The sequence below is a fragment of the Salminus brasiliensis genome, chromosome 15, assembly GCF_030463535.1.
Source record: "Salminus brasiliensis chromosome 15, fSalBra1.hap2, whole genome shotgun sequence".
NCBI lineage: Eukaryota > Metazoa > Chordata > Actinopteri > Characiformes > Bryconidae > Salminus > Salminus brasiliensis.
In genome coordinates this window covers 33,245,575-33,261,790 of record NC_132892.1, presented here as the reverse complement: position 1 = coordinate 33,261,790, position 16,216 = coordinate 33,245,575, and the positions used below count along the sequence as shown (strand labels likewise).

General features: G+C 39.4%; 3 protein-coding genes across 3 annotated transcripts in view; 2 read left to right on the top strand and 1 right to left on the bottom strand.

Moving 5' to 3' along the window:
• LOC140536121 (sialoadhesin-like) overlaps positions 1-16,216 on the bottom strand; it is a gene marked incomplete at its 3' end in the record, with an annotated part of 122,623 nt that overhangs the window by 65,658 nt on the left and 40,749 nt on the right. The window lies entirely within an intron of this gene.
• Positions 5,558-10,975, top strand: LOC140536238 (uncharacterized). The gene is made up of 7 exons (XM_072657961.1): positions 5,558-5,612; positions 7,060-7,383; positions 7,545-7,637; positions 8,646-8,738; positions 9,681-9,785; positions 9,883-9,929; positions 10,014-10,975. Exons 1-7 carry the CDS (start codon positions 5,558-5,560, stop codon positions 10,746-10,748), a joined length of 1,452 nt encoding a protein of 483 aa, XP_072514062.1. The 3' UTR covers positions 10,749-10,975.
• Positions 14,644-16,216, top strand: part of LOC140536237 (B-cell receptor CD22-like) — a 34,301-nt gene continuing 32,728 nt past the window's right edge. Inside the window, exons 1-2 of the mRNA XM_072657959.1 lie at positions 14,644-14,751; positions 15,129-15,189. Of these exons, the coding sequence (XP_072514060.1) occupies positions 15,129-15,189 (61 nt within the window). The 5' untranslated portion in view covers positions 14,644-14,751. The remainder of the gene's footprint in view (positions 14,752-15,128; positions 15,190-16,216) is intronic.

Sequence of the window (16,216 nt, the reverse complement as noted above, 5' to 3'; positions counted from 1 at the left end):
CCAGGAATTGAACCCTGGTCTCCCACATGGTGTTGAGCTACACCAACCACTTAATATTTTCCATGCTATGAAACTAGTATTTAATGCTCTGATATGGGTTTAAAAATTGAAATATCACATAGCACTAATTATGTCATCAGACCATTTTGCACATATACACTCTTAGGTACTGTGTATATAAAAAAAATCAAATTACAATCCAATTACCTTGGTGATGTACAGATTTTATTGCCACATAAACAAAGGCAATGTTTTACTGTCTTTAACCTTGGGGTTAGTCTAGGAAAAAATACGTTTAACTTTAAGCTTAAAAAATATCAATTAGGTGTTTTTCTCTGCTGTTCAACATCTTTTTTTCAGCTCACTCTGACTTTCAGTCGTCAAGTCCAGCTCTGAATAGTAGAGACTGGAGTGGTGGTACACTATTCTACTGTGCAGCGACTCCAGCAAAAATATGACCATGTTGACTGAAGAGTCATTAAAAGAAAGCCTTATGTAGCATCTTGTAGTAAACAGCTAAAAAATGTTTTAGCTATAAACTTGTCTTGGGGGGGGGGGGGGGGGAGGGGGGGTTATGACAAACAGCATACCTACAATTCAACATTATAGCTTCATTCAATAGCTTATTTGCATTGGCTATACTACTAAATCGATCAGTACACAGTACACAGTTCTAGTAAGACGCATAATAAAAAAAAAGTTACCTGTAACACTCAGACGAACTCCATGTGATCCCACCCAGTTTTTGGTGTCTTTATCTGTTCTTATGCTTAAGAAATATTCTCGTTGATCCATTTGCATTACATTACTTAGTTTGAGGGAAAAGTGTTTCTGTTCATCAGTGAAATACTTGACCCTACCTGAGTAATCTGGGTACCTTTTAAGATCAGTCGGCTCCACACCCTGAACTGTATCTATGACCCAATATGCCTCTGTTATTGTAAGATTGTCTGGGAATGTAAAAGTGCCGTTCATAAACACTGTGGATCCTTTCAAAGCACAGATTTTCTGCTGGTTGTAGTTCACACTCCACTCTGCTCCAGAAGCTCCTGAAACATATGATGCAGTAAAGATCTGATTACAGAGGCTGGAGCCCATCAGACAGTCAGAGTTACTGTAGCTTACAGCTTCACCTCTCTCCTCTCTAACTCCAGCATCTACTGAACAACACTGAGCTGATTCTGAGAGAAACCACAAAGAGAGAAGAGCTCTGAGAGTCTTGCAGCAGGGTGAGGGAGGGGGTCGGAGAGAAGCAGGAATCAGCAGCTCTGAAAAGCTGTAGTTCTAGTCAAGAACAGCTTAATGATCAGCTAAGCAGTGTATCACTACAGTAATGATGAAAGAGGTTTGTGAGGGGAAATAAAGGGAGCTGGTGTAGTGATGGTGTTACAGTAGGATCTGCTGACTCACCCACAACCATGAGCAGAAACACCAGAGGAAGAGGAGGAGCCATTTTCAGAGCTATCATTCTGTGGAAGGATACAAAATCAACAAAACAGAACATTCAATGTAGTTACACTATACGTCCAAATGTTTAAGGACACCAATTCTATTGAATGCAGTTAGCTACATTAGGTGCACCCATTGCTGACACAGATGTGCAAATGCACAAACACAGCTTGTCCGGTCACTGTAGTACTACCAATTGAAAAAGACTATTTGAAGCAGATAATCAACATGAATCTATTGGCACCATGCTGCCTAATGCCAGGCGTGGGCTAGAGGGGTGTTATAAAGCCCCCCAGCATTGAGCTGTGGAGCAGTGGAGGAACTGTGTTCTCTGGAATGATGGTGGTGCAGCTCCATCCAGTACTTTTGGGAAGAGTTGGGGAGTTGGGGATGCAATGGAGTGGTAAACCTCTAACATCCTGACCTTGCTAATGCTCTTGTCACTGAACGCAATCCAATCCTCACAGTAATGCTCCAGAATCTAGTAGAAAGTCTTCTTCCTTGGACGTTTCAGACATTCACTCCAACAAAAGCAGGATCAACTATTTTAATACCCTTGATTTCAGAAGAAACAGTGAAGGAGCAGGCGCCCCAGTAGTAAGATAGTCCTTTATTAGTCCCGCAGTGGGGAAATTCCCAATATAGAATAAAAATAGTATACAAATTTTTGTTAAACCACTTTTAATTAAAGTTGAAAGTCTGAATGGCCACCCAGCCAGACCTGCTGGAAGACTGCCTGCTGAGGTCCCCTTCACCTGCGTCAGACCAGCTGCCACCTACCAGTCCGACCATCATGCCCCCAACCCACCACCACCCATACCAGACCAGCAGCACACCCTCCTACCACTGCTACCTGTTTAATGACCTAAATGGACTCGTAACCACTGTTAATATCACCTCGGTTAGAGCGCCGGGATATCGATAACAGGGTTGTGGGTTCGATTCCCGGGCTCGGCAAGTTGCCACTGTTGGGTCCTTGAGCAAGGCCCTTTACCCTCTCTGCTCCCCGAGCGCTGGAGTTGGCTGCCCACCGCTCTGGGTGTGTGTGTGTGTACTCACTGCCCCTAACACATATGTGTGTGTGTGTGAGTGTGTGTTCACTACCAGATGGGTTAAATGCGGAGGACACATTTCGCTGTACAGTGTACAGTGACAAATACGTGCACCTTTACCTTTTTATCTGTTGTATCTGGTTTGGTAATTTTTATCAATAATGTTTAAATAGTTTAAATAGTTTAAATAGTTCTGATCAGAGTCTTGGTTCCTCCGAAGGTTTCTTCCTCCAGCTCTGAGGGAGTTTTTCCTCGCCACTGTTGCCATTGGCTGCTCACTTGGGGTCTTTGATCCTTTATGTCTTGCGTTATTTTATTTTTTTTGTCTCTGTCTTTTACTAATTACTAATTATGTAAAGCAGCTTTGTGACAACAACAGTTGTAAAATGCTTTACAAATAAATTTGACTTGACTTGACTTGAATGTTAGAATCATCCTGCATGTGGTGTACAGAGCATTACAACAGAATGTTCAGTGTGAGGTCTGTCTATAAGTATAAATAGAGGGAACCAGAAGGGGGTGGTGTAGTTTTCACAATGACGTAACGTGAATGCTTATAATAAATGCTTGACCATCTCCATGTGTAATCAGAATATGTTCTTGAGCACTGCTGTTAGCTCAACACCTAATTTCTTATATAACTCCATAAAATAATTCAAATTCTCATGGAGTTAAAGTCATAAGTCATAAGCTAGCACTAATTGGAAATGAACATGATCAAGGTTGGCCTTCATGAAAGCATCTAATCACAACAATGTTTCATCACATTGATGTCTACCAGAAAAGCTCATCTTTACATTTTTGGGAAACTAGAAACTTTAGATCTTCTGAAGGACAGAGTGAGTGAGATCTGGACCTGCTTTTTGAAGGTTTCTCAGCTAAAGCCCTGATGTCTCGTGTCGATGACCTTTTCTGGTATAACATGGGAACAGTGTGGCCAAGGTCTAAAGAACAGAATGATACTTTTGTGCAGGCTAGGCCAATATCAAATTATAGTGCGTTCACTATATTATGAAGTGATCACGATTTCACAAAAAACATCTAACACATTCGAATCATACACAACGACACCTGTAGCATAACAGAGAGATTTTACTGCAGCACGGTCACCTGACCAGACGATCAAGGAAGCTAAGCTGAGCGTAAGACGATAGTAAACCCCTTCCAAAATATTCATGGTGTGCTACTTGTGTTATCTATGCACATGCAAATATTGGATTGGACTGGTATCTAACAATTCTCATTAATCCAGACCAAGACCACTTGAACCCCTGCGCCTGGAAAACATCTAGTTATAACTAGGGAAAAAACAACATGCTCAAAAAAACATGCACATTTCTGAAAAACATCTATATAAATAAAAATATGCATCTTTTATGTCTAATGGTGCATTTAAGCCTTTAGAAATCTAAAGAAATGTTCTTACCATTCAGTACTGAGGCTCACCCTCAGTGTCCAACTGTGAAATGGTGATAACACAGGAAGCACTGATGTATTGTTTTGGATGTGGTTAACACGTACGTAACTGCATATATATGTATGCAGTATATATATATATATATATATAATAAACATGCTCAATAACAATGTCTAGGTTCCAAGCAGCAGCAAGGTGTGCTTTTTCTATCACTGAAATTATGATGTATTTTCATTTAAATTATGTCTGCCCACCCCTGCCCCTAGTCACTAGCATGAGTATGTATGTATGTGCACTCTCACGAATGGGTTAAATTTGGAGGCTGACTTCTGTGGGACTTCTGTGCCATGGTGGTAAGGTGTGTGTGTTTCTAATTCTAATTTAAATGAAAATACATCATAGTTTCAGTGATAGAAAAAGCACACCTTGCTGCTGCTTGGAACCTGGACATTGTTATTGAGCATGTTTCTCAGTGCTCAGGAGGTTAGGTGCATTGGACAAGGGGGCTTTAGCTATGAATGCTGAGGGGACTATGTATGTGTTATCAGGAAATCCAGACTGTGGATCCAGAGTTGTGTATTTGTCATCAAGAGACCTGGCCTGGGGGGTTAGAGCTGTGTATGTGTTCTCAAGAGACGCAGACTGTATTATCAAGAGACCTGGGCTAAGGTTCTAGTTCTGTGTATGTGTAATCAGGAGACCCAGACTGAAGGCCTAAAACTCTATACAGGTCATTTGAAGACCTGGAATGAGGATCCAGAGCTGTGTATGTGTCAAAATACCTGGATTGTAGGTCTAGACCTGTGTACATGTTATCTGAAGACCTGGCCTAAGGCTCTAGAGCTGTGTATGTGTTATCAGGAAACCCAGACTGCAGGTCCAGAGTTGTGCATGTATTATCAGGAGACCTGGACTAAGGGTCTAGACCTGTATACATGTAATCAGGAGACCCAGACTAAGGGCCTTGAGCTCTATACAGTTCATTTGAAGACCTGGAATAAGGATCCAGAGCTGTGTATGTGTCCTCACGAGACCTGAACTGTGGGTCTAGACCTGTGTACATATAATCAGGAGACCAAGACTGAGAGTCCAGAGCTCTATAGACGTCACCTGAACTGAGGTCATAAAAGGGATCTACAAATTAGTTAATTTAATGATTTTCACACTTTGTACTGGGGGAATGTTCTCCATTTGTTCAATTTAAAAACTGTTGACATGAGATCTGCCATGACTTGTTTATGACATGTTTTTGTGAATGTTGACAACTTTAAGAATTTTGGTCAGCATTTCTGCAGGGATTTCTGCGTCAGCAGACTCAATTCTCTAACCTGATTCAGAACCTGTGTCTTAAACTCTAATAACAACTAACCAACACAAAAAAATACAGCAACACTGATCTCAGGTCCTCTTCAGCTCATGGGCACTGCATTAAAGAGGAAGTGGGTGGCTGGGTGAAGTCTGTTAAGTGTGTTTGTGGGGTTATTGTGACAGAGAGAGAGAGAGAGAGAGAGAGAGAGAGAGAGAAAGAAATGTGTTTTAACAGTCACATGAGGAAGTGATCAAGGCTCATACGAGCCTTCTTAAGTGACGTGAGTAGGGATACAGCGGAGTCAATTGACCTGCCTCTCATATTTTAAACATGCTCATCATCAACATACTCATCATCATCATCATCAGTGTCATCCTCACACCAGGTGAGTTTTAACTCTATCGCTGTCTAGGACATCCATGTTCAGTTTCAGATGATCTATTACAAATTGTATACCAATGTAGTTAGTTCAATAGCAGACAAACAGCTCAAAAAGTTTATTCTCTTTCAGTGTAGCAAGTTTTCCACAGCTGTGCTGGTTGGATTCAGATTAAGAGGCCCTGTGATAAGGGCAGCTGTGGAGGAACTTTCAGAACATTACATTTACATTTACGGCATTTAGCAGACTCTTTTATCCAGAGCGACTTACAAAAGTACTTTGCAATTTACCCAAGAAAAACCTCAGCTAGTTTGAATAGGCTAAACATTCAAAGATACCTCTAAGTTTAGACTCTACTAAACACAAGTCAGTAAGGTGACCACTCTCAGAAGAAATGGGTCTTCAGTCTGGGTTTAAGGACAATGAGCGTTGGACTCTGCTGTTCGGACACCCAGGGGAAGTTCGTTCCACCACTTCGGGACAGAAAAAAGTCTGGACGCTTGTCCTCTGGATTTTGAGGGATGGTGGGTTGAGTTGAGTTTGAAGGGCTCTTGGTGTAGATCGGCTTTTGACCATCGCCATCAAGTACTGCATTTAGCTGACGCTCTTATCCAGAGCGACTTACAAGGTTACTCGTATTACAGAGGTGAGCCAATGTAGTATTAGGAGTCTTGCCCAGGGACTCTTATTGGTATAACGCAGCATAGTCATCCAGACTGGGAATCAAACCCCAGTCTCCCACATGGTGGGGTAGCTCATTTGCAGGTAGTGGTGTTATCTGTTGCGCCACACCAACCAACACCAACCTCTTTTGATTTCCTTACAGAGCCATGGGTCTCATTCACCAACCATTCTTAGGAAGAAATTTCCTCATAAACATCTCTGACATTACCAGTGTTTTCTTATTTGGGATTTGGATTTATTCAGTTAATGGGGATGATGGGATCCATTATTATAAGAGCTGCAAACAATTCTGCACTTTAAAAACACATTATGATTCTGACCTAAACTTTCTTTTAGGACTTTTCTCAATAAACATACAGGTATTCATGAACAAATACCAAAGTTTTTTATAGGGATAGTGTGTAGAGTTTCACATGAAACTGGTGCACTTGGCATGTATTCACGGTAGCAGAACAGACCAATTATGGGCCAACAGGCCAATGTTGTTCTACAGTTATGAGACTGAGCAAATTATACATCTGTAAAGTGACCTTGGAGAGCGGTGGGTCAGACCTCAGACCACCAGACCTCACGGTTGGGTCTTCTGTATGTGTGGTGGGCTTAATTGAGTGGTAAAGGAAGGTGCAGGTAAAGGAAGGTGCAGGATTTGGTCATCTTATTTTAGCAAGCTTATTAAATAAAAAATGAATATTTTATCTCTTTACTGGGGGATTAAAGTCTTTAATATCAGTGTTTATTGCTCTTTTATACAATACATTCTGTTTTTCAGCTGAAATCAGTGCTGCAACTACTGTAACTGGACACAGAGGTCAGTCTGTTCAGATTAAATGCTCCTACGAGTCTGGATATGAGACCTACATAAAGTATCTCTGCAGAGGTGAATGTTCCTCTTGGGGAACTAAAGACATCCCTGTACATTCTGGATCTGCTGAAGATTTGAGATTCTCTCTGGAGGATGATACAGCAGCAAGAGTCTTCACCATCAACATCACTAATCTGAGAGCAGAGGACGAAGGATTATACTGGTGTGGGATAAGGAGGTCTTATTTTATTCCTGATGTTTACACCGAGATTCTGTTAGTGCTTGAAAAGGGTGAGTGAGCCACAGCTCATACTGTTTTAACTGTTTTAAGGACATTCAGTTTCTTTTACCACAAAGTCAACACAATTTGCCAAAAAAAAGGTCAAAACAAGCAACAGACACCATAATTTTACACTTTATTTTGAAGAAAGTTGTTCTTCTCTATTGTTCAGATTCTCCAGCTTCTACTACAGTCTCCCACACCACATATTCTCCTCCACTGGTGCAAACACAATCTACAGATCTACCTACTTTTTCCACTACAGGTGAGTTCTTATCATAATTTCCAAAATTCCTAGTACACTACAGAATCCAGTTGCATGCATTTACTAAAAAAACAAAAAATGATAAAATGTGAATCAAGCCAAGTGAATCCAGAATACTATATGGAACATAATGTTTCTAAGTGTGCTTTCACACCTGAAGATCCGAATCAAAGTCAATGCTTTTGTTACATTGTGTATATTTTATCTGGTTATTTTGGTTTCACATTGCCGTTTTATATATATATATCAAACAATATATCTACATCATCACCAACATGGCCCGTGTCCATATATTTGACACTGCTTAGTTTATAGAGGGGCATGCTGCTGATGTTGGTGTGTCTTAGAAACAATTAATAATAAATTAAGTTATATGATATTACATGATTGCCACCAGCAGCACCATTTAAAGCACACAACTCCAGGCTAGTTCCAGTTCACTAAATAAACAAGCTCATCCTGCGGGCATATCATCACCGACAAATATAATCATCCCCTTTTTTTCCATTTCCTTGTCTTCTTCTATTGTTTACTGGGTGATGATTGCCTGCCTCAACTTCCTATTATTAGTCTAAAAGTTTAACAATAATTTCATCCTGCAAACCATGGTTCAGGCACCTTTCACACCTTCTGTTTTGGTTTGGGCCAACAAAGTAGATTTGAAAGCCTGTTTAGAATGGATTTTATCACCTAAAAAATCAGACCCTATTGAGTCTCCACTGATTTCTAAAGTTTCTCTATGACAAAAAAAATCTTGCCAATGGCAGACACAGATGTATAATATTAACACCTTGTTTCTGTATTCATTCTGTTCCATTGTATCAGCTTCACATCCCATAGAGGAGCACTGTATAGTTCTATAATCTGTTTCTCTGCATCCTCTGCTTTATTTCAACCTGTTCTTCAATGGTCAGGACCCTACAGGACTGACCACCACAGAGCAGGTAATATTTGGTGATGGATCTGTTCTGGTTGTTAAGAGCATCTGTGTTTTCCTTCTCGCAAAAGGTGCTGACCACAGTGTTGTCCCGCACTCAACTTCTTCCTTCTCTATCAGTGCATCAGTTCTTCCTGAATCAACACCTCTGCCTCCTTCTCCAGGTACGAGAAGCTTCAGATAAACTTCCTAACCACCTTGGGTTACTAAAAGCAGTTTCAGCAATGTTGGAGTTCCACTACTCCACAGCTCACTGGGGGGGTGGGGGGGTGTACCCCTTTATCCCATGCTTGGCATTGGGCTTGGTGCCGATATGTTAATGTTTTTCATTCTCATTCTATTGGCAGCACTTCTTTATGGGGTCTAGACTGCCCAGACAACATGCCCATTTGGGGCCTGTATGGTTAGCCCCACTGAGAACCAGAAAGTTTAGTCCATGAGTTCCACGGTGGCCCCACATATGGAAGCCTGGCAGGGTCTCACCAGGGTTGGTAATGGCACCAGGAGGGGTTATACATAGGCCCCATCTGGATTGTACACTGTAGAACTGTAGAACCCATGTGAAATTAGGGTGAGCTGTAATGATGGGGCCCATTTGGGAAGCCCAACGGTCCCAGTAACAACACATGGACAAACTCCCTCACAGTCCATACCCACCAAGAAAACCACAGTGTGCGTTTGCACATTTTTGTCAGCAATGTGTGCAACTGCAAGTAGCTGAATGCATTTAGTAGAAGAGGTGTCTGCAAACATTTGGACATGTTTGTTGTCTGATGTTTATGATGAATGTTAAAACTAAATCTGTCACTGTAGCTGCCCGATTTTAGGGGAACAGTGTTTTTAGCATTTAAACGGAAGAGACTGCTAAGCTGACATAGTAGTTTCAGTTCTTTCTTTCTTTCTCTTTGCTATCGCTTTCTATTTTTTATTATATTAATATTAATATGCTATTTGGCCAACATATTCTTACTGGTTGAACTGATATATGAAGCTTATGATGGACTTATGTGTAATATAAATTTTTGATTTACTGTGTTTATCTGTGCTGTTAAATAGCCATAAAATAATTCTGCTTTAATTTAACTAAACTGTTCGATCTCTTCCAGGTTTTTTTGTTCTTTATATGTGTATTTTACTGCTAGTCATAGTAATGGCTCTTGGCATTTTAGTCCTTTTCTTCAAACGAAGAAAGAATATCACATCATTATCAGGTAGCATACCCATACAAACACATTCAGACCAATAAACCAATAAACAACCTCAACAACAACAAGCTAATAAAATCATGCTTTCCTTTTTTTCTTTCAGTTATTTTTAGCTCAATAACACCACAGAGGAAAACTGCAAGGAACGAGGTGAGTAAATGTCACTGTATACATATTTTGATAGGGGATACTGTCATCAATGTTCTGAAATGTATTGTGTGTTTATTTGTATAGGATACAACCAATGATACACCTGGAAATCACACCTCCATAATGTTGAATCCTGTCTACCAGAGTGTAAACCCCAGCGCTAGCCAATCAGGTTCATTCTACAAGAGTGTTGAACCTCATAAGAACCAGTCAGATTCAGTCTACAAGAGAATAAACTCAAACAATAGTCAATCAGATTCAGTCTACCAGAGTGTAAACCCAAACAGTAGTCAATCAGATTCAGTCTACCAGAGTGTAAACCCAAACAGTAGTCAATCAGATTCAGTCTACCAGAGAGTAAACTCAAACAGTAGTCAATCAGATCCTGTCTACCAGGTTGTAAGACCAAAAAGTAGCCAGTCAGAATCAATCTACCAGAGAGTAAACTCCAGCACTTGCCAATCAGATTTAGAGTACAAAAATGTTAACCCCAACACCAACCAATCAGATTCAGTCTATCAGACTGTAAACCATAACACCCAGTCGAATTCAGTCTACCAGAGCCTAAACCCAAACACTAACCAATCCGATTCAGTGTACCATACTCTGAGCCCCAACACCAACCAATCAGACCCAGTGTGCCCGAGTCTGAGCTTGAACACCATTCAATCAGATTCAGTCTATCAGAGTTTAAACCCCAACACTAACCAGTCAGATTCAGTGTACCAAAGCCTAACCCACAACAACAACCAATCAGATTCAGTCTACCAGAGCTTAAACCCCACCACTAAACAATCAGACCCAGTCTTCCAGGTATAAACCCCTTCACCAACCAACCAGTGTCGCCAGTGTAAGTTTAGGAATACATTTGATTGGTAATTTTTTTTTCTCTTTATGCAAAAATCTTTGTCTTCTGATTGTCTTATGAAATTTAATTGTTAATTTTATATTTGACTGTTCTCTTCAATAAAATGTTCCTTTTTTCATGTGAATGTTATCAGGGTTCAAGTTTATCCCATGTCTAGATTTTAGAAGATGAGATTATGTGAAGGTGATACTTAAACATACTTTTCAAAAATAGATAATAAGTAATTAATTAATAATAAATAATAAATAAATAATTTTTATTATTTGATGCAATGATATAAATTGTATGTATGTATTTGTACAGTATTTATAATAAAACACTCTTTGTCACGTCTATAACATTTACTTTTCTAAACAACTGCATTTCTATTATTACTTGTTTGCTTTGGTTAAAGAGTCAGGCAAGTCCTGTGTTAGCAGATCATCAGCTATACAGAGAAAAAGGTGAAATAACCCTGGTCATAATTATCCTGAGGAAATGTTTAGTTTTATGGGAATTAAATGTATACTGTGCCTAACATTCCAGAACCTGACATGGGAAAAGCCAGCTAATTTTAATACCCAAGTAAAATGAAACTTGTAAACTAGTAAACTAGTAACTAGTAAAACTAGTAAAATAGCCCACTATGAATAAAATCGACAGAAATCAAGATGAGAATCCCTTTTTCACACATTTGTTTTTCACATACTTGGGTCTTAAAAATAAATCTGATCATGAATTTGAATCTTTATTGTAAAGTAATAATATTAAATGGCTACATATTTAGTGTTCAGATCTTCTTAAAATATAAAGAAGTCATACAAGAGTCATTTTGCATTGCAACCACAGTGGAACTTTTGGTTCCTTTAGGAACATTATGATTAAGGGAATTCTTATCAAAGTTGAAAATTCCTCTATGTTCTAGAAATAACTTGTAAAGTGCTATAGAAACCATATGTGAAGGCACATGAAGGTTCCCCAGATGCTAGACCATGTATGTTGGTTTACTTTGCAGAAGAAAGAAAAAACAAACAAACAAACAAACATAACTTTCAATGGACAACAATGTAAGACTTTATACCAAGTATTTTTGAAGCATTTCTATTCGTCCATTCATTGTGAAATTGTGACAAAAATGCCAGATTTTTCTAATTTCTAATTTTCTTGTTTCTTTCTTGTGGTGATTTAGTATTTCTCTTATGCTGTTAGCTGGCTCATTCTTTTATGCTGCAGAACCTGGTCAGTCTAATCCTCACACTCCTTCCTGTCCATGTCATATTTATGAACTGATCAACAGTAAGCATATAAAACAGTCATGTCTTTTACATCTTTGAGGAAAAGACAGTTTCCATCATACTTGTGACATAAGCATTCTTCCCCGTTTTTACCAGACAGGGCATTACAATGTCAACATCACACTGACCTGTGGGAAATATCATATGCTTCATATGCTGCTTCATTTTCAGGAAACCAGAGTTCAGTGTGGTCTAATGCACTCACATGTCTGCAAAATGAAACACACTTGGACACTCAAACACCAAAACACAGAGCCACTAGTTGAACTTTGGGACAGTCACTTATTTATCATGAATTAACCCGTTCCTGCTTATAGCTTAAGTTTTTTTTATTTTTTTTTTATTAATCAGTTTAAAAGAAAATGGTATTTGGCTTTTCAATAAAGCAGAACTGAGTACCAAGTCTTATCATTTTTCTGACTTCTTTTGTTTCTGCCAGGGAAAAATTCCCAACAACACACACTTTTATGGGTCTTATTGAACATGTTGAAATACTGGCTGATTTTTCACATGATTCATTAGTTTCTAGAGTCCTTTTCCAGCTTAATACCACATAGTCAGAAGAGCTGAAGCTGACACATGACCGTAGTGAACTGCTGGAGAAAAGAAGAAGTTGGGCCCACTCCCTCTTACAAGCCACAGACCCTGCAGAGGGCCCTGCCCAGTAGCTTGTGGGAGGGAGTGGGCCCTCAACCACCAACCACAAAAGACAGCTCTCTCTGTGAATTTATTCCTGTCCAGATCAAATAGCTCTCTGTTTTTCTTTGTCTTTCTCTGAGAACATCACAGGCTGAATTACCTACCCTCCACTAAACTCAGCGATTGTCTGATAACTTTGTTTGGCTGCCCCATTGCACCATATTAAGTCTCTGGGTGCACATATCAGAGCTCCTTCAGTAAATATGTAACCCTTTAAACAGCCAATGTCCCAACGGTGGGCCAAAAGTGTTATTACTAACTTCTATTACCAAAGAATAGCCCAGTTTGTACAGAAATGTCCCTGTAATTACTGAGTAAAACATCTGTGTAATAAGGCGCACTGAAGCAACCCCACCAGCTTTTTAAAAAGGTTAGCTTCACCTCATTAAAGATGGCAAAACACCAATAACAAGACTGTAAGCGTCTGAAGTGTACTTTGTTTTGAATGGTAGAAAGAGAGGACTTTTTTATTGCCAAAAACCTCAACGTCATTATCGAGGGCTTAGCCTACTAAAATCAAGCTAAACAGCGGAATAGTGATCCGTCTGCTACAGTAACCAGGACAGCGTGAGATGAGTTTTAGTGGGTATGCAAGGTGCACATGGAAAAGTCTTTTTGATGTTAAAGGTTAAAGGTGCCCGTATTTGTCACTGCACAGCGAAATATGTCCTACGCATTTAACCCATCTGTGGTAGTAAACACACACACTAGTGAACTAGGGGAAGTGAGTACACACACACCCAGAGCGGTGGGCAGCCAACTCCAGTGCCCGGGGAGCAGAGAGGGTAAAGGGCCTTGCTCAAAGGCCTAACAGTGGCAGCTTGCCGAGCCCACAACCCGGTTATCGATAGCCCGGCGCTCTAACCGCTGAGACACCACTGCCAAGCCTCCTTACAAACATAAATGTCCTGACTGGTTGGGCAAATGACAAAGAAAAATTTGTTATTAATGTTTGTGTACCCTGATAAAAAACAAACAAACAAAAAAACATTTCTAAGAACATTTAGCAAAGTTTCAGAAGGATTAGCCTGTAACATTTCTTACACAATATTCCCAATTAAATGAACATTGTATAAAAAAGAAAAAAAAAAAGTGTGAAGCAGCTTTCCCAAAACTAAAAATTTAAAACACTGACACAGATAATACACAATTACACTACAATCATACAGAATATTGTGACATAAAAGTTTTTTTAAACTAAAGAACTGATGAACTTCCATCACCAAGTGATGTCTGAGAGCTAGCATTAGTTTTTACTAAAGCTATACAGAATCAGCTCTGGTCAATTACTACTGTTAGTTTTCCAATATAATGAAAGACATGAAACCGGCTGCAGTATTTCTACCTTTACTAGTATCATGTGAAGTGTTAAGGGATGGATATAGTTGGCAGTAGTCAGTTCTTGAAGGTGATGAAGGTGTTGAAGCAGGAAAAATGGGCATAGGACACTTTGACAAGAACCAAACTGTAACGTTCTAGACAACTCTGGTCAGAACATCTGCAGAACATCTCCAGAACATCAGGCAGGTCGTCTGAGGTGTTCTTGGTATGCACTGGTCAGTACCTACCAAAAGTGCGCCAAGGAAGTCAATGTCACTGAACCAGCGACAGGGTCATGGGTGCCCAATACTTGGTCCATCGAGGCAACACCTCCCAACTAATAGATCTGCTGCTAACTGACATGCTTGACATGCAACAAACAACCATTTTTAACATACAATAAAATCAATGTTGAAGATAACATGTTTTCTGTCATTCATCTTGTGTGTCCTAGATAGGTTTGCGTGTTCACATTGCTGTAGAAAAATACTCTGTGGTTGGTTGGTATATTTGATCACGAGTAGGGAGGCTAGTGCACACAGAGTGAGGAAGACCACAGCCAGCATTACATCAGAGAACGTCTCTGACTGTAAGGATTCACAGCACAAAGTTTTGCCACTTCAGTCATTTTGGCTTTATTTAGGAGGTTTCTCCTAATTTGGTAAGTCTAATAATTATCTGATTTGTAGCTGAACTACTTACAGTGTTGAAATTAGGGAGGTCTTGTCTTTTCCGATATGTCAGATATACTTCCGCTCATCCTGCTAACTGCTGTATTTATAGTTTTCTCATCAGAAATCTCTCACAATATCTCTGTAAAGCTGATTTTGGAGATATCTTTTGAAAAGGAAGTGCTACACAATTAAAAACGTATTTAAATGAAGTGATAAAAACCAAGAACTGAGTATTAAAATCAAATAGTACTTGGTTTAAAGAACCACATCATGCAATAGTTTCAGCAGATCAGCAGCAGAAAAAGCAGTTTTCAAAAATATTTGAGCTAAAGCTGCTGTTCTTTGTTTTATCTTGATTTTACAGATGTGCTTAACGATGTCAATCCAAATGACCATACCACTTCTGTCTCTGGCTGTGATTTGGGGTAAGTCTGCATCATTAAATAGTGTTAAGGAGTCACATGGCTGTTCTACAAGTATTTTGTTTAAGGTAAAGTTCTTAAAGCTATATTGTAAAACTGGCTGCCATTTTTACACCTAATGAAGTTTTTTTTTTTTGTCTGTTGGCTGCCGAGCCCCCACATCCTCTCACCCATACTCTCAACTGCACAGTGCTTTGTGGTTTCACTGAAATTTAGGTCAGCTTTTCACTGTAGTGCTGCACAATCTGGCTAAGCAAATTAAAACAACACAAACAAACCTTGAATTGGACAAACATTTATGTAAAGGTTATTTTAACCTTTAACTTTTCCTAATCATTTCCTTCACTTTTTAAAAGGAATTACAACAGTCAGTAAGTAGAGAGCTCATTTCCTTACTTACAATAACATAGTGTGTTGTTTTGCAACTGTAAACCATTGTGGAGACAGTGGAGGATACACATGTCTGAGTCACAATAAACTTGGACAGGTTGATGCTATGTAAGTTGGTAATGATTTCTAAAACTTTATTGTATTGTATTGTATTTCCTGAAATTTGAGTGCAGGTTGAGTGCAGATCTAGGTCAGATCCTCCAAGGAATGTGCTGATTAAATTTCCTGCACAGTTCCTCCATTTTCACAGCTCAAAAGAAATATGACAATTGACTTTCAAAGCCAGATGTGGACTGTTCCCACATCTATTCTATTATTCACAGACAAATTCAATAGATAAAAAGTCTGCAGCTGATTCCAGGTGTAGAATTTGCATTTATTTGTCCAAAGAGATTTGAAGCAAGTGAAGGGGATAAAAAAATAACCTATTGGAGAAAGAGCAGGGGTTCATAAGGCAAGTTAGGCAAGTTTAGCAACACCAAAAGCTTGGCAGACCACAGAAGGCAACCAACATCAGTATCATTTTTTTGACAATCTTAAACCCTCCCTGACATCTGTTTAAGTCAACAGATCAAAGGAAATCACAGAAAAAGTCTACAATCAAGTAACGCCTTCATGAATGTAAATACAGAGAGCTTAT

Bases quoted from the DNA above. Each gene is read 5' to 3' on its own strand.
- LOC140536238 (XM_072657961.1), top strand. From the start codon at position 5,558: ATGCTCATCATCAACATACTCATCATCATCATCATCAGTGTCATCCTC. The intron at 7,384-7,544 runs GTGAGTGAGCCA...TCTATTGTTCAG, and splicing joins TCTGTTAGTGCTTGAAAAGG to ATTCTCCAGCTTCTACTACA. The intron at 7,638-8,645 runs GTGAGTTCTTAT...TTCTCGCAAAAG, and splicing joins ACCTACTTTTTCCACTACAG to GTGCTGACCACAGTGTTGTC.